This window comes from Corvus cornix, chromosome 7 (genome assembly GCF_000738735.6).
Source record: "Corvus cornix cornix isolate S_Up_H32 chromosome 7, ASM73873v5, whole genome shotgun sequence".
In the NCBI taxonomy this organism is placed as follows: Eukaryota; Metazoa; Chordata; class Aves; order Passeriformes; family Corvidae; genus Corvus; species Corvus cornix.
In genome coordinates this window covers 27,293,274-27,311,753 of record NC_046337.1, presented here as the reverse complement: position 1 = coordinate 27,311,753, position 18,480 = coordinate 27,293,274, and the positions used below count along the sequence as shown (strand labels likewise).

At 42.8% G+C, this 18,480-nt stretch overlaps 1 protein-coding gene across 7 annotated transcripts in view; it reads left to right on the top strand.

Annotated features, from left to right (window-relative positions):
* Window positions 1-18,480, top strand: part of CDK15 (cyclin dependent kinase 15) — a 44,012-nt gene continuing 25,532 nt past the window's right edge. For 3 of the 7 annotated variants that reach the window (XR_005602364.1, XR_005602363.1, XM_019290226.2), the window contains exons 1-8: window positions 1-121; window positions 1,299-1,396; window positions 1,964-2,043; window positions 5,500-5,594; window positions 6,382-6,444; window positions 8,438-8,561; window positions 9,136-9,256; window positions 14,577-14,670. Coding sequence is in view for 5 of the 7 variants with exons in the window: in XM_019290226.2 (XP_019145771.1) it covers window positions 2-121; window positions 1,299-1,396; window positions 1,964-2,043; window positions 5,500-5,594; window positions 6,382-6,444; window positions 8,438-8,561; window positions 9,136-9,256; window positions 14,577-14,670 (795 nt within the window). In the remaining 2 variants the exon portion in view is untranslated. Of the gene's footprint in view, window positions 122-1,000; window positions 1,151-1,298; window positions 1,397-1,963; window positions 2,044-5,499; window positions 5,595-6,381; window positions 6,445-8,437; window positions 8,562-9,135; window positions 9,257-14,576; window positions 14,671-18,480 lie in introns of all 7 variants that reach the window. The other 4 variants (XM_019290229.2, XM_019290227.2, XM_039555251.1 and 1 more) reach the window with 4 other exon arrangements.

Below are 18,480 nucleotides of genomic sequence, written 5' to 3'. Positions count from 1 at the left end.
CATGGGAGACGTGCTGTGTGTAAGTGCTGTCAGACCAGGATGCTGCAGCTGCTGTTCCGAGAGAAGGGGCTCCCAACAAATCCAAGGCTTTCAGCACATGGAAGCAGTGACTACAGCAGAGGTATTTAATATCACAATGTGACACTTTTGCATTGAGATAGGCTTAAGCCTGGGTGTTTCCACTTGTGGGAGTGCAAAGCTATCACATTTGCTTCTAACCAGACAGCATCAAACTTTGAAGCTTCAGGCCTGTGAAGCTACTAAAAGAGGAATCTGTACCTTAGATGACAATAAATGCCTTTGATGTGATGAGCAGGGAGAGAAGATTGCACTCCAGCAAGTTCTATACCAATGAGGGATTGTAAAACAGGGAGGCAGCCCACAACCTGCAGTTCTGGAGGAGGCAGCATGCCACAGATGGCAAACACTGTGTTGTCAAATTATCATCCATTCAATATAGCTGCTCAGGAGGAGCTTGCAGCCTGCTTGCCATTCATTGATACCTTTTTTATAGTTGTGTAGTGTATAGCACTGTTATGTGGTATGGGCCAAATTAACTGGCTATGTAAGTTATACAGAGGTGAGGAAGGAGGTGAGGGGTGAGGGATAAAGGGGGAGAAGAATACATAAATGTAAACTTCCTGAAATTTCACTTCTGCATTTGGTTTTTGGCCCCTGCCCTAACAGGTTATTTAGAGACAAATAAATTAAGGGTAAGGGGGAATAACATGCATTTAGAATGATACTTGCAGAAGTATCCTCTGCAGTTAAGGCAGCTTTATCTTTGTGTGTTCTGAGTGAGCACTACCATTTACTAACACAGGAACACACAGAAGGTTGGTCCCCTTACAGACAGTACTGGAGATCTGTGACTGGTAGAGAGAGAGATGAAAATGATGTGCATTGCTCAAAGCCACTGCAGTCAAAGAGAAAGAAAAGAAACTCGTAAGTAGAATGGTAGTTTGCCAGTGACACAGTTTGTCCCCTTTTCCTATGCCAGCTGTCAGATGTAACCAGAGCATCCCTTTCTCTACCCTCTCTGCAGCCCCTGCAGCTCTGCACCCTCCAGAGCTGGAGGTACAGGACACAGAGACCTTGGATTTACACTGATTCTTTCCAGGAGCAGGATGTTGTGAAGAGGTTCAAATGGGTGAGGTGTAGCATCCACAGAGCCAGACAGGAGATACTTTATCCTATAGTTATTACAGCCATGAATCAGTACTTAATTACTGAATGACCTGCTAGTAGCTTCTTGTTCTACCCAGCAATCTAAAGCACATACCAATTTCTTGATGAAGCAGAGACAAGCCATCCCGTTTGGAGCTGCCACATCCTATGTACACCTAGAGAAGCTGTGTGAAGGATCCTGTGCAACTGTGTACAAGGGGATCAGCAGGTGAGCATTATTGCCTTCCCAGTGCTTGCTGAGAACACCTCTTATGGGAGATAAAGGCCAATCAAAAGTCCAGTTTTTCCTTTAACCAGGATATTTGCAAAGCCCCATCCCAACTTTTCAGGGAACTACTCCACTACAGTCATGGAGGCTCCACAAAGACACTTTGGTCCACAGCAGTGTGCCAGGAGATTGTCTGGCTGAACCAGGGAGGGAGCAAAAGTTTTCCTTGAAGTGAGAGATCTCCACATGATTGAAAAATTGGGGGTGAGGTCATGCTGCCATCACACAAGGGCAGGAAAGCTGTGAGAGGTGGAGTGGGACCACTGCTCAAAGCCGTGCTTTAGCAATACCTGGACAGCAGCACAGTGTTTCTCTAGCCAGGTGGGCTGGCTCCCAGCTCACTGCTGATGAACACAAGATGGAGGAGGTTTGTAATTCCCTTCTGAGCTTGGCCTGAGTGGGTCAGCAAGCCCTAGAAATTTTGCTTGGGTGTTTGCTTGGGACACTGTAATGTTATCATGCCAAGCACTGAGATGCTTCATGTGACCTTCTACTGTGACCTGACAGGATCAACAGCCAGTTGGTGGCACTGAAAGTGATCAAGCTGGAGGCAGAGGAGGGAGTGCCCTTTACAGCCATTCGGGAAGGTAAGACACAGAGGAACATCACTCTTGAAGAGCATTTGTTTTAACCTGGAAAAGCTCCATGATGTCTCCCTCAGTCTTTTCTTGCTTACTCAATGTGCTGGCTGTCCTTCTCCCAAAACTCTCAGTTTCCTTATCCTCTCATGGAGGAGGTCTTCACGCTGGGCTGGATAGGCATGCAATGGACAGAGGAGGAACTTCGGGTGTATGCACTTGTGACAGATGCATCCATGCCTGTGATGAGGAAAGTGCCAGCTGCAGCCAGACATGTTCTTTCTAGCAGTGTCAGGGCCCTCTTGCACCTCCTGCTTGCTGCCTCCTTCATAGTTGCTTTCTCACTCCCTCTAGAAACTACACAGCTTTTGTCACTGCTGCATTGGGCAGTTGTGGATTTGTTACTACAACCATGACGCTTTCCTGGCTGATACCTGGAGCATCACAGATCTCAGCCTGAAGAGAGATACTTTCAATAAAACTGGTGTTTAATAACATCTGTCATTTCAGTCCAGTGAGAAATTCTTCTTATCAGTTGACTTTGTAGAGCACTGGGCAAAATGTCTGCAGCTTTCTCAATTTCTTGGAGAAAGAAACGCTGTTTCACAAGTGCTTGATTTTGGCTGAATGTATTTACATTTCCCTACAGACTAAGTTCACAAGCCTGGTTAATTGAGGCTTCTATTTTCATATGCTGTACAATCCCAAGAAGACCATAATCTGTTTTCTCCCATACACAGAAATATGCAACCATTGTGCCAGTCTGTTTTATGGTATTAGTGAAAGCTATCAATGTAAGACGTCACACATATGGGTTTTTTTAACTTCTTACTGCACTTGTGAAAGTAGGGTTAATCTTGTCACGGGGATGGAAAGTCAGGGACCAGATGTGCCAGCTTTCACTGAGCAACACTAGCACACAAGGACTCTCATAGCAGTCAACTCAGAATAACGAGAGAGGTCACCGAATCCACTCCAGGTTTATAACAGTAATTAAGGCAAGAAAGTTTACGAAGTCCTTAGTCCAATTCTGTGTGAAAGCAGAGAGATATCTAAATATGCCTATTTAAAGAATGGCTTGTGTTACAGTTTCCTATACACTCATTTGCTGTGGTGCTTTTGCTCTGCATTTACACTTGTAGCCCACCAGTAAAAAAAGCCTTAAAAGCTTTACCTACATCGAACTAATGATGCGCTAAAGATCAGCACCCCTTTAACATGCTCTACTGGACAGGCTGAGAGTCTTAACTTCATTCATTATGTGAGAAAACAAGGGTGATCCTATGAAGGGTCTGCTTTAAATAGGTCTTTTGTGTACTGCTGAGCTTTGCAGCATCTGACACCTCAAATTTACAATGTAAGTCAGTAGCAAAAACAAAGCACAAGATTTATTAACGCAGCGCATTCTCTGCTACCCTGGAGGAATGCGCTCCCCTGACAAAGAGACGCTTCACCCCAGGAAGTCCCGCAGAGACAAAATGCGTTTAAAGCGCGGTTCTGGCAGTAGCACCTGACACCCCAGCAGGGGGTTGTAGAAGCAACAAAGTGAGGAGCAGTTCCCAGAAGCCTGATTAAGGCACAGGCAGTGAATCCTCCATTTTACTATGGACCCTCTGTGCTGCTCATCTGGAGCAATAGCTCCAGTCATATGGAATTTTTGTGGTGTCACAGAGTCAGGTTATCATGTTCTGTAGCAGATGGGCTCTAGCCAGAGTATCTTTACTAGGTTCATAGAATTTTAGGTGCAGTGTGGAGCATGTTTAAGGTCCATACTGCTGTGCACTGGGAACACAGTGGTGGTAGCTAAATGGACTAGCATCAGCAGTAGAGGCAGTTTAGCTGCAGCAGCACCAAGCTCTGTGCAAGAACTGCTTTGCAATCTGCTTTTCCAGCAGTTGTTCTGAATCAGGCCATCCTTACTGCTCAGTAGTCTGAGTACTGACATAGGCTTGGGCTACAGCTGTGTCATACAGAGTAACTCTGGCAGTAGGGCTTTTGAAATCAGGTGAAATTGTTATGATTGCAAAAGGCAAAGTGCTAATCCGGTATAAATTTGCTTTGCCAGCATGAAACTCTTCAAACATCTTTTTCAGATTGTTTGAAAACCAAAAAAGCAGCTTTTAATTGTGACCAAAACTCTACCTCCCACAGCTGGCCCATGCTCTGTATTGTGTGCTAATTCAGCTGAAACAAGATCCTACGCCCATGCCTTATTTGAATGAAATTTGTAGGACTGCATGGTCTGACAGTAAACTAATTTGGTTTTAATCAGCGGGAGAAAAGTGGATCTGGAACAGCTCTGAGGATATTCTGCAATGTCAAAAGCTGAACTAAAATCTGGGGTCAGGGACATCTGGTTTTTTGGGCTTTGGGGCTACTGTCTGTGAACAGCTGGCTCAGATTCTTCAGTTGTGCCAGTGACCTACAGGCAAAGTAATCCCAGCTTCACTTCTTCCCCACATTCCTCCTCTGTACAGAGTTACTGCAATATTGTCACACACCTAAGGTAGCAAATGATGAAGCTGTGCACCCTCTTCTCCCATGGAGAGTGTCTGCTGAGAAGCTCCTTTCAGGAGTGTGCTGGCTGGAGCCTGCTGTAACATAACAAACCCAACGCACAGCCAAAAGGATCAGAAGGCTGCAGCTTTTGTCTTAGCATAAGTCAGTGCTCTGTGGTCTATATGGGGCCAGAGATGCTTCCATGTGCTGCCCCCTCCATCACCACAGCCCATGTGCTGAGGCTTGGCAAAGGCGTGTCAGGACCTAAGGACCAGGGCCACAGAGTTGCGATGGTGCTTTTGCATAGTTAGGCTCAAAGAAAAGCTTGCCAAAGTTTTATAAATACAAACAACTTAGTATTCACTCAGTAACTTCCTCCTCTCTGTTCTTAAGAGTTTTTAACCAGAGACAGTAACCAATATGCACAGAACTAAATTCAGAATTTAGCTTATATCTACAGTGATTTCTTTTTGTAGATTTTTGCTCTGTGGTTGTGAAGCCAGAAACTGGTAGAACTCAGCTTTTCCCAGAAGTCTCTCGTAAGGGCCATGCTGAGGGCACACACCAGGACGTGGATGGGAGAAGTATGAGAAGCTCAGTGACAGGCTGGAGGCTGCTTCATTCTGGCTCTGGGAGCTCCCAGGTCCTTCCTCTCAGCATTTACCTTGAAGAAATTACTTCTCAACTTATAAACTGACACCTGGGAACTATGAACTGCTATTTCTGACAGAGGCAAGATCCCACCTCTGAGAGAAGGATGGGTTCCTGCCAAGCCTGGAGCACTGATGCTTGCTTCTCTATGGAGCTGTTCCATCCTCCTTCAGACTCAGTAGTTGCCACTTCTTACAGAACTTCCAAGTCTGGACTATTACTCCCCAGTTTTTTATTTTCGCTGCCTTGTTTTGTGCACGATCTCCTTCCACTTCCAGCAGCAGTAAAGTTGATCTGCCTTTTGTGTTTTCCCAGCTTCTCTTCTCAAGTGTTTGAAACATGCCAACATCGTACTGCTTCATGACATTATCCAGACCAAGGAGACACTAACATTTGTCTTTGAGTATGTGGTGAGTTGATGTTTTTCTAGCTTCCTGTGGAGCCAGTACTGGGAAGTACTGGGAAGTGGCTGCAGAATGAATTTACTGCACTATGAGAAATCTACAAAGAAACGAGTTGTAATGCTTTAGTGCAATGATTGATTTTCCTTCTTGATCTCCTGCTTTCCAGCCACACAGCCTTACTCTTTTCTTTCTGTATGTGCGACAGCTGTATGCAAAAATGATTCCATGTCTTGTGTCTACTGGGGTGGCAGACATTATTTACCTCCATTTCTGCCTTGCCAACACAATAAAAGTACTGTTTTTTAGCCACAGCGAGGGTAGGAAATAATGATATGAGCTCACATCCCAGCTGGGGTTAGATTTGGCACTGACCCCAGTGGCTCACCATGGCCAAGCTGTGGATTGCTCTCATGGGGAGACCAGGATACATATAAAATTCTCCATACGAGTCTTGCTACTTCTCTTGCTTTTGCTGATAGTCAAGCAAATTATAAAGAAAATACAGAAGCTATGTCTTCTTATTGCAGCTTTATGATTAGTTCTGGCACAAGTATGAATTCTGTTAACCAGCAGCTTCAGGTTATAAATGCTGGGGTGAGATAACAGGTCAGCCAGGTCCCTGATGTGACCCAGAACTTAAGCACATCTTGTGTGCTGCATCAGACCAGCTGTCCACCAAGGTGAGATAGGCACCTTTGTAGCAGTTGCATATTTTCCCATTTACAGAAGAGGCATTGTTGGTAGAGGCATTTTACAGCAGTAGCTTTGCCTCAAGTTCTTTTCTTCTATTTAGCACACAGATCTAGCACAGTACATGGGCCAGCATCCTGGAGGACTCCATTATTGCAATGTTATGGTGAGTTCCTTAAGAGACTTGTATCCCTTAAGGCACGAGGAAGTGTTATTTTCTATTATGTATGGTCACTGTAAATTACTTACTAATATTTATTTGTTACATATATGACAAAAACTTTGGAGAAAATCTGCCTTTGATGATGTAACAAGCTCCCTCAGTCTCCAAGCCTTTTTTCAGTTAATCCCTCTTCCTATTTTCTGCAAGCGGACATTCAGCTTTTGTGAACAATGACATCTTGTGGCAAGGAAACCTATCTCTACACAAATTTGTATTCTCTTATTGCTACACCACATTATTCATCTCTCTAATTAAAAACTCTCAAATCTCACTCTCTCTTCATTTGGAACTATCTTCATATTTGCAGTCGTTTAAGTCCCTTGTGTTTCTACCATAGCTTTTGAGATTGGTTGACTGGATCTGAGCACAGATGAACATGTACCCTTACTTTATAGATTGATGTTATAATAGTCTCCTGCTCTCCTTTGTATGCATCTTCACATTTAATTAACTTTCAGGACTGCTGCTGCACACTGGTTTAAGATTTCAGTGCAGATGTCCTCAGTGAATGCCTGCATCCTTTTCCTGAGCAACTTCAGTTAATTTATCTTACAGCTGTCAACAATAACTTTGTGTGTTATCAAACTGACTATTCATCTGGCTTTGTCAGATCTCTCTGAAGTTCCTCACTGTCACTTCTTATCACAACTAATCTAAATACTTCTGTCATCTTCAAATGTTGCCACCTTGTTCACATCTTTTTCCAGATAGTTGTTAAGCAACACCAATTCTAATGAAGTTTCTTGGGACCTCAGATTTTAAACATCCTTAAAGCTCAGATACATCTGAGATGCAGTGTAGCAGTTTTGGCACAGATCTCAAGGGCTCTGCTACCAGACGTGCTCATAAAGCACATGGAGCACATGGCTGTAATATGTACTCACTGGCATTTCTGTGAGTAAACACTAGCCAGCTGCTCTGCTTTCCTGCCCAGAATCCTCACTGTCAGCAGGAACTGAACTACAAAATTATTTACTGCTCCTTTAGGAGGGTCATCTAGCTTGCTTCATTTTTGCTGGCAAATGCTGTTTGATTTTCCTGAGTGATTCTTATGAAATATGATATAAGTATGCAGAATGTTACAGGGACACTTTTCTGGTACAAAAATGACCTATGGGTGTCACTGTTTTTCCTCCTCTTCAGATTAAATTTCTGGTGAAAAATATCTTTTCTCTGGTGAAGTCTTATTACTTTTGCTGTGTTTTGTTTCTATCCACTGTCCAACTTCATACCTTGTTTCAGCTCAGCTTATATTACCCCAGACTTGTTTAGACTACCATGATGGTCAGAGTTAGGTATTTATTTCTTGGCTTCCTTTCTTGCTTATTTTTTTGCTTGCTTGCTTACTTCGTTCATCATATTGTATTTGCTGTATTTTTAAAATCAGGTCCTCATGTTTTCTCCCAGTTTGTAGCCAACAGTTCCCATTGCTGGGTCAGTCAGTTCCCTGCTCCACTGGTGGCATGTAGAGTGGCCATGGAATGCAGTCAGCTGGTGCCATGTGGCTCAAGGGGGCAAACCTTCAGCTCCTTAGGCTTTCCTTTTGTTTGGCTGTGTGTCTTTGTCTTGAGCACTGCAATCAACACAGCTGCTGTTCTGAAATCTGGGTCTGTGTTTTGGCAAGCTGACCTTGCTCCTGCAATCAACAGTCCATTTCTAAAGAAAAGTTAAATTTCCAGAACATGCATTTACAGACCGCAGTTAAACTGCCCTCCTGGCCAAATGTTCCACCCTGAAAACCTCAGAAAGCTGTAGGGCAGTCATAACCCATCACAGTTTTCTCCTCCTCAGCCAGCTCTACTCATTTTTGGGATTTTTACTGGTTTCTTACTTGCTTTGTCTCTGCTTTGTTCCAGGGTTCTCCTGAAGTTTAGAATTAATGTATCAATGCAAAGTCACACAAAATCATTTCAGTTTTTTTGTTGGCTTTTTCCAGCTCTTCATGTTCCAGCTTTTGCGTGGCCTGGCTTACATCCACCAACAACACATTCTTCACCGTGATCTGAAACCCCAGAACTTGCTCATCAGTTGCCTTGGTGAGCTCAAATTAGCTGACTTTGGTGAGTCACAGTTTGGATACTGCTGTGTATCTGTTCAGACCAAAGCTGTAGCATGCATATAGATCTGTATCCACAGCCAATTAAGGCAGAGAAGCATAACCTTTCCTTGAACTTCAGGAAACGATTTCTGTGGTCAGTCCAGCTTTTCTTGCATTTATACTGATAGGTGCAGGGATTAACCTCATTTAAGTCAGAGCAGTTACTGCCATGTAAAACTAGTTCAAGAGAACAAAGAATCAACCCCTCTCTGTTCAGAAAATAATGTAATGTGTAGAGTCCACAGCAATGTGTGACCTGAAAAGCTTTCTTGGCATTGGTTTGGGATAGCTGCTTCAGTCTCAAATGGTAAAGCCCTGCAAAACACCTAGGCAAAAAAGCCTACTGCTTGATCTGATCCACCCCAGAGGTATACTCCAGAAACACTTTGTCAATTGCTTGTAAGCTGCATTGAGATTACTTGTGTTTAAAGAGAAAATAATGTCCTGTTGCCAATTATTATCATCTATGCACTGTACAGGTAGAAGGACTGTCCTAACACAGCAGTTTTGTTGGTTTGTTGGGGCTTTTTTTGCAGGCCTTGCTCGTGCCCAGTCCATCCCCAGACAGACATACTCCTCTGAAGTTGTGACACTCTGGTACCGTCCTCCTGATGTGCTGCTTGGAGCTACAGCTTATTCTTCTGATATAGATATCTGGTACTGACCAATATCAAAGCATCTGGGGTTCCCTGGGAAAAATAATTTTTATCTGAATTAAATTACATCAGCCAAAGTTACAGTAGATATGGTTATAAGTAGAGGAATTAACACCTGTGAGCAGAAAATATGTGAGCAGTGTGGAGTTTTGTAGAAGTTTCATAGAGGGTTCATAGAAGTTTTTGGGAATGGTGTCAATACAGCTCAGCTACAGATTGATACAAACCTCATCTGATAATATTTATGTGAGATATGCATCTTTTCTGGTAACATGTATGAAGCATTTTCATGTCTTGCAACAGAACACTTTTGCTCAGTGCAAGTGTTTCTGTGTAGTCAGCTGAGTCAGTAGTAACTCTCTACAGAAATGGCTTTGTGAACAATGGATCCACAACTGCACCATCAATCACTTTGGCCTTGGTAACAAAATGTGGCATTAAAGGGTTTCTTAATGAGTCTGGAGATAGAAAGGTGTCTGAGATTTTCATTATTTCTGTGCTATTTTGTCCTTCTTCTCAAAGACCGTGTCTCAGATTCAGTCTGTATTTCACACCAGAGAAGGGCTGTGTCTGTTAAAGGTTTGTTACTTTATGAGCTGTACCCCAAAATCTTAATGTATTTGGGAATCAAAAGGAAACAAGCTGCACATTCGTAGAAGGGAGAGAGTCTCTGAGAATGGGCAGAAAACAGGAGAGTATGAAGGTTTCACAGGGTCCCACTGTGGCCTTTTGGGCTGGCTTGGCTATGTAGCTGGGCTAACTATAAGGTTCATCAACCTTCTGGCTCAGCCTGAGCCCACTTCCAACAACACAGCCCTGATGTACTCATGGACAGCATACAGCTCATGAAGTTGCAGGAGACCTTCCTTATTCTGGGCAATTTCACATCTGTAAATGGTATGGCTGCTTCGCCCTTTCTTCAGAGCCCATTATCTTCTGCTGATACCCGTCCCACCAGGACTTACTTGTAACTACTGCAGAGTCAAAGGCCAGGAAAGGGTAGGAGTGCAGCAGGCTGAAGAATGTGCAAGAGGGCTGGCTGAGTTTACAAACCGCAAAGCTCCAGGTTTTCACAGGCTGTATCTCCCTCCAGAGGTCTGCAGCTTATCAGACACTCCAGTGACCTAAGTCTGGAGGGTAGGTCTGGGAAACGGAAGTTTTTAGATTGTTTACTTCCCTAGGACTGCTGCTAATTTAATTATTTAAAGACTTCTCTAAGGAGGAAAACCTTGCTAAAATTCTAATGGCTTCCAGCTGCTAAGCCAGTCTAAATAGTCCTGTCTACTAACCCCACTACCTGTCATCTTTCCCTCCAGACAGTCTTTCAGAAATGTCTGCTGAGTTTGAAGAAGATGCCTGCCTAGCAGATTAGAGGGCTTGTATCAGGCATAAGCCTGTTGGTTTTTTTCCCTGGAAGCTGACCCCTGTCCAAAGCCAGCTATGCACAGAAAGTGTGTCGTTTCTGCCTATGCAAAACCAACATCCCCACTGCATAACTCTGCTCTGGTGTAATGAATAGCAACATAGGAGTGGTGTAGAAAGATCCCAGCTCTAACAGCACAGTGCTCTCCATCCCACTGAACTACATCCACACTGTAGGCACCTTTGTTATAACGCCACCTTATAATAACAACATTCAAAGTGTTTGCCCTAAAGAAAGATGTCACGCTGAGAGAATAGAGAGTACTTCAGTGAGCTCTATTCAGTAACTTCCTCTAACAAGAGTCATTTATTATCTTGATGTACACTGCATTTAAGTTGAATTTTTGTCTATTAGGAAATAATGTGAATTCACACAGATGTTACTTGTCTATTGGGAAGAAAGGAAAAAAAACCCTATGTCTTTTGGATGCTGCAATTTACATGAAGGCAGGTCAGAATGCCCTTGGTAATGGCATGAGACAGTGGGTGTCAAAGCCTTGGTTTAAAGAAACCAATTATAACAAAATAAAACATTATGGCAATTCATGCATAGTGTGCTTGAGCAGCAATACTGTCAGTGGGAGGCACATGGGAAGTGAATGAGGCCTTGAATAGATGAAGAAAGAGATATAGAGGGAGACTCAGTCACTCTTGGACTAACTAGAAAAGCTGCTTTAATCTCTCTGTATCTCTTTTCTCTCTCTTTCTCCCTCACTATCTCTTCAGGACTTTAGAAGATTCAATTAAGGGATTTCAGGGAGATTACATTGCATATCAGAAGGACTTTTTTTTCCTTTTTTTGAAAAACACCAAGTGCTTTATGCACAGCCACATTAGTGGCTGCAAACATCATGAGTGCCTTCAGATATCTTCTTTTCAGTCAGGCTTTCCTTGTATAATCTGCCATTTAAAAAAAAGAGAGGAAAAAAACCCCACAGTGATCTTCCCTGGTAGGAGTTCACATGCTGTCATTTAACATGGACCTGCCAGGCTCACTACGGCCTTCTCCTCAGCCTGGTTCACATGGCCTGCTATGCCAGACTGGGAGATACTGGCTAAGGGCTCCACTGTATAGACCAGGCTTGGTGATGAACAACAGGAAGGATATATGTCTGGTTAAATATAAAATTACCATCTCCTAGTGCCAAAAGCAACCCCCAAACATGGAGAGGGAACTCTGGGATGCCACAGAGATATCTTAGATCTTAATCCTGATGAAAACCTTTCCACTGTGTGATGCAGCACTGCAGACTGAGGACAAAGTGCAGTGTTCAAACCTTCCCCAGAGACTGCAGATAGATACAACTGTTCTGTCTGAATCAGCTCTGCTTATGCTCCCTGAATATCCCTATAATTTCTCCTACTACTTTAGCTGTCACTGTTTTGATTTGTGTGCTTATCTGGCACTTGCTAAAGTATCATGTCTAGGCCTCTTCCCAAAAGACCCCTCCCTCTGCCCTATCTCTTCCCAAGGCAGTTTTATAGGACTGAGACCCTCTAATAAAATTACAGACTGGAAAGGGGTAAGAAGACTTGAAAAATTAATATTAGAGAGGAAAGAAGGAAAAAGGGGAAAAGCAAAACAACCCCAGGTCTAAATATTTAGAAATATTTAAAAGTAAATGCTTTTGAGTCATCCTCATTATCAGAAGGATCCTCATAATGTTGTCAGAGCAGTAACTGTAAGTCTCAAAAGGAAAGCTGAGGCTTCTACTGCAAGGCTAATACAACTACCATTAGTTTCCAAAGTTCATGCTCTTGCCAGTCTAATGGCCCTTCCTAGCTAGGATATCAGAATGCAAACTGTGGTAGAACATCATCATCACTTGTTTCAAAAACACAGAGAGCTGTTTCTCTTCTCCTACAAATCAAAAGTACCTAAACTGCTTTGACCATAAACAGTTGAACTTGTGCAATGCAACCAGCAGATTACAGCAGCCCCCGTGGTTGCAAAATAGGGTGAGCCATTTGGGCATGTACATCAGCTGTGAAAACAGTGTTGGTATGACACTGGTCTCAGTAGAATCTCTCTGTGGGCTCCGAAGTAGTCTGATGATGTGGTAGTGTAGTAAAAACACCAAAAACCCCTATGTTGCAAAAGCTGTGGATTAAGTTTCATGATGCCTGGACTCTGGAAGAGGAAATTAGACAAGCAGAGAAGCTCATCTCACAAGACCTGCCAAGGTTAGGGTACAGGAAGCTAAGGGAAAGTGCAGCAGAGATGTTTATGAAAACAGTGTTACATATGGATCTGCAAACAGGCTTGGCACCACCTGGTGTGCAAGGATGACCAAAATAAATACCGCAGATGAGTTGCACGCCAGAGTTTCAACTGACCACAGCCAGGTGGGAAAAGCAACTACAGTATTGCGAAAACAAGGTGCAAGGGGTAACACAGGAGTACAGATGACCAGAAGAGATTACCAGTTATTGCTCAGCAAGTGAAAATACTTTCAGAGCCTGTTAGACAAAGCTGGGTTTTCAAGAGTTGAGCTTAAAGGACTGAAGTATGATATAACCAAAGAAGAATGAGACTGAAACCTGGAAAGTTGCAATGGGACTTAGTGAAAAGACAGAAAACCTAGGAAAAAAATTGAAGAAAATGATTAAAAAGTAAATGAGTGGAGTTTTACACCATACAGTAAGAGATGGGAATAGTTGCAAATAGGCAAGTCTACCTTGATCACAGCTATTTCATCATTATTGCCATGAGGACTAATCCACCTTAGTAAAATGAAGCAATTTTGAGGGTGTTGGGGTTTTTTTTAAGCTGGCTGGTTTGTTTTGGTGCAAGTGCAGAGCAGGGGATGACATCAAAATAAGAATATTTTAACTTGCTTTTATGACTAGGTTCTTTATGCTACGAAATCTTGCCTTCAGCTTTCCAAGGAAGAGCTAATTGCTTCTGAAGGAAAATGGCTATAGTAGTGCCTCTGGGTTCTTTCTGCATCTAATATATCCTTCAAGCCAATGAAGTGTGTAGTAGTTCCCTGTTTATCTTTCCTTTTCTTAGTGCTCCAATTTTGCACCCTTTTCTCATGGAGAGTAACCTCATACTCCACAGGCTTCTGCCATGACCCTTTTTTCAGGTAGTTTGTAACAGGATTAATGGACAGAGACCTGAAACAAGTTGTTTGGTACTGGAAAAAAAAGACAGTTCTTAGTGGGTTTATTTTCCAAGGATATCACCTGTCTTGTCTTGCTGGTGAAAAGTGAATTTTTTTTTTAGTGGGTGGTGCTGATGAGAAAGAGGAGATGGGAACAGACTTGTATGGAACCTTGACTGCTTCGGGTTTTTTCTGAAATCCTGGAGGCATGTGAATGTAACTTATCTTTGCTCTGCTCCCATCCTAATTGACTTGTGAGCTTTTCAATTCAAGTGATTCAGTCTGCAGGACTAGGATGAGATTACTGATACTACATAAAACTTGCAACATGGGCCAGTTGCAGTGCTTAGAACATGCTGCAAGATCAGGGCTGTACAAGATGATCCTTCCCAAAGGAAACCTTCCTGACTTTCTACAATCAGTAGGGGTTTTTATAATGCAAGATCCTTCCTACCATCATAATATAAAGGTATTACCAGTCTTCACTGAAGCCTCTATTTATTTACATATATACAGACACCCCACATCCTGCCTTGCTTCACACACATTCTCACTAGATGACCTGAGGTGGGTGTACAATACTGACACATCAGACTGGTACTTTTGAGACTTGACATGCAAGATACATATATATATAGGATTTACAGCTTATATCAGTATTTCTGCATTTACAAATCAGAATTTCTAAATTTCCATTACAACAATTACCTCTTCCTCTCTCCCTGCCCATCCTAACAATCATATTATATATGTCATTTATGTGAATGAGTTAATACCTTGGGTTTCTTGCAGGAGTGCAGGCTGTATATTTGTGGAAATGATCCAGGGTCAGCCAATATTTGCAGCAACTTCTGGTACTCATGAACAGCTGGAGAAGATCTGGGCGGTGAGTAAAATACACCCTGAAATGGAAGAGAAAAAGAATCCATTAAAAAAATTAAGTAGCTGGCTGGAGCCAGCCTACTTAATTTTGAAGTCCTAAGCACAGGTCCTGTGAATAGCAAAAATAATTTGGTCTAATCTGCCAAGTTCATAGCAGACTTTGTAACCCATTTTATATTTGGCAACTTTCTTACAGACACAGGAGTAAATCAAATGACTTCCCTTTGATGTTTGTCATCTCATCAAAAATTTAAAGCCAATTAAAGTGACATCAAATTGAAGAAGGCATAAAAGGTGTGCAGGTACTGCAAATTCTGTTGCTTCTTTTAAAATACTTACTGTGAGATACAGCACACCACATTCTCACAAAGGAGTCTAACACTGCACCTGAACTACCTTGAAAATGGCAAGACCCTGAGGTTTGTCAGAGATCCTTCTTCATTTTAACTTGGAACATTTTGTATCATCCAGTTTATGGCTTTAGAGACTGATTTGGCATAATGGAAAGTGTGAAATTACTTTATAAAGGTAGCAGTGAGTGAGAGCAACATATTCAGTAGCTTCTTACGTTGTTTTTTCTGCTGGGGAAACAGCAACACAGAGCCACATCCCTAGCACAGCTTGGTAGAAATGAGGCAGTCAGCAGCACTAACTGTGTTCCTGACCATTCTTGCTGTCCCTGGTACTGACTCAACAGCAAGGTCAACCTATGGATTCATATTAGGTCTTGTAGGTATCACTTGGTCTGTTCAGGCATATGGTGGGATTCTTGAGGCATCCTGAGCAGGGCCGGGAGTTGGACTCAATGATCCTTTTGGGTCCCTTCCAACTCAGCATATTCTGTGATTCTGTGATTCTTTGTCTGCCCTTTCACATCTCCTCCCGAGGATTTGCTCTTCTGCCTAGAGTGTTTCCCAGACATGGGCTTTCAAAGGAGAAAGTACAGAGAAAATGAAATTCAGAAAATCATGAGAAATTACTTTATAGCCTTTAGACTGTGTAAGTCAGATTTTTCCTGCTTAACCCCTTTGTCCAGAAACACTCCTGCTTGGTAGGGTTTTCCTCTCTGCTTGTACCTAGGAATGTGATAAAAAGTCAGACAAGTGCATCCAGTTCTTAGACTTGAGTTCAGTCAATTTAAGTAAATGCTGAATTTCTCTTTCATAGAGAGTAGGGGAAAAAAAAGAATTATTGGGGGGAAAAAAATCCATACTTGGCTAATTAACAAGGTTCAAAGCCAGGGTATGGTCCAGTTTCTCAGAGTGTGAATGAAGGCTATCCTTACACCTATGTCTCTGAAATCTCTGGATACGTTTCCTGTGGTTTTGCATTAGAGGCTTATAGCACTACCATAATTTCTCTGGTATTACAACTAATGCCATGATTAATAGGATTTGTGCTATAGAAGGCAAAAACCCCCTTATTTAAAAATAATGAGGAAGTTTAAAGAGCTATGAAGTAATTAGTGCTTTTCACAGGAGGTTTTATGATATTATACAGCCTGGAATGAGACTCTGTGTTAGACCAAGATTTCAAACCTCCTTAGAGGCTTTCGATGTCTAACTTGAGACATTTTGCCAAGTCTGAGGTTCAGAACGGGGATTCCTACTGTTTTCTAATAGTCAGTTCCTTTCATATACCAGTAGTAGAGGCACCCTGCACTGGTACAGAGACCATCAGCATTTGTGTGCACGAGTCTGTATCACCCAGCACACTTATCTCCATGTAGGACTGTTGATTCAGACACCAAATAGATATAAGGCTGGAAAATCCCCATTCTGTGAAATGGATTTGTCATGTTGAATCAGCAGGACTGACTGGCTGTCATTTTACCAACAATTCTTCTAGAGGCAAGTGCCACCTAAAGCAGTCTCCATCCCCCATCTCTATCCCTGGCTGCTCACTGGTGCTCCCGTGTCATCTCTCACATGTGAGGCTACATGAACTGGGCACCCTGCAACTTTATTTTCTCCCTGGCTTACTCTAAATGAGAACAGCTCCTTTACCTGGCTCATCTTCTGGTTGCACAAACAGTAGCACTAATGACCACTGGTACTCATGAAGGCATGGCACGGGAGCAGGGCCAAATGGAAAGGGAAGGCTGGCAGTGTTGGATATGGAAATATGGCATGAGTGAATGTGAACTGCAGCGTCTCCAGTTTGCTCATGGCATGGAGAGCAAGCAAACCTGACAAACTTAAGATCTATCATTCAAATTTTAAGAGCCAGGCATAGGATTTGCATGCAAAAGCTCCATCTTATTGCTTAACATGCTGAGAAGGACATCATGTGGGCTGGATTAGTCTACAGAATGCCACCAGGGTGCTTCTGTTCCTGAGATGAACATGTGACAAGTGCCAAATGAATGACTACGAGGCTCCTCAATGTAAAATAAAACTTCCCAACAAAATTAAGCAAAATCAGCTAGGTTGATTCCTTCAGCTAAGCCATCACAGGAGAAGCAAGCAGTTAGAGGGCAGAGAGAAAGGACAATGATTTACACCAACTGAAAGCACTTGCTGAAATATGGACACTAAAAATGTTTTTGGCTGAAATTGTGTCTTCCCAAGTGGACTGAACTGACCTGCACCAAGACCTTTCACTATAGAGTGAAGTATGGAGAAGCTGCTTTGTTTTGTCTGATGGCATGGACCAGAGAGTTAACATCTAGATTTAGGGTGGATATTCAACAGGTAAAACAGTTGTCAGAGTAGAATTAATTTCAAATAAATAACTGTAATGCATTGTCTGATTTGGCAAGGAATCTCTCTAAAGGTGAGAAAAAAGGTGGGGAAAAAAGACAATGGAGGGGAGGAGAGGAGAGGAGAGGGAGAGGAGAGGAGAGGAGAGGAGAGGAGAGGAGAGGAGAGGAGAGGAGAGGAAGAGGAGAGGAGAGGAAGGAGAGGAGAGGAGAGGAGAGGAGAGGAGAGGAGAGGAGAGGAGAGGAGAGGAATCACTTGCCCTGTTACAGTGGAAAACAAAAAGAGATGCAAGTTTACAGATTGGAAAAGCATCTTTTGTAAAGAAAAGGCTCAGAAAATACAAATATAAATTCATATGGCATTCAGTGATTGGTGCTCTGAACACTTTTCATTCCTCAATGCAGTAAAATGTAATATTTGCTGAAATCCTTACGCAGAAAAGTATAAGCACACACAAATAACTATTTTCTTAAATTCTTCGCCAAAAGAAGCAGAATGCTGAGCTGACCCTGGTGAGTATGATTTTATTATGCACTGAAGGTACCCAGTTTCCTCTGATGCCTGTAGAACTGATGTTTGACAGCTCACAAGAAACCTTGAAGAATGAGGGCCCACTGAGCAGGGCTTCCTGGAAAGCTAACAGGATAGCAGAAAGAGAGCAAATTCTGGATTCAAGTTCAAATTCCAACTCTCTCTTTCCTGTGCATACAGAGTTTTCTTTGGGCAGACCTGCCCTACTCACATGATAAACACACACCAGTCAAGAAGGCATCCTCACCCAGGGCTGTCAAATTGCCGTTGGTGCGAGCCAACTTCCAACGTCCTCAGCTGGCTGAACATTGCAAGACACCTTCTCTTTGGGGAGCTTTCAGGCTTTCCAAAGATGATTTTACAGGTGATCAGAGACAAGGATCCTACCCTTTCGTCTTTGCTGTGGCAGGCTGAGTCCATAAGCAGTTTGGAAACATGGGCCACAGCAACCCGCTTTGCTCCAGAGGCCATTGTGCTAACGTGTGCCAGCAGTGAGATGCAGGCCCTGCTTGTGGCTGTCTTCTCCAGGTAGCTGCAATTGTCACAGCTGTTTCCCAGCAGTGAATGAGAAAAACAACCAA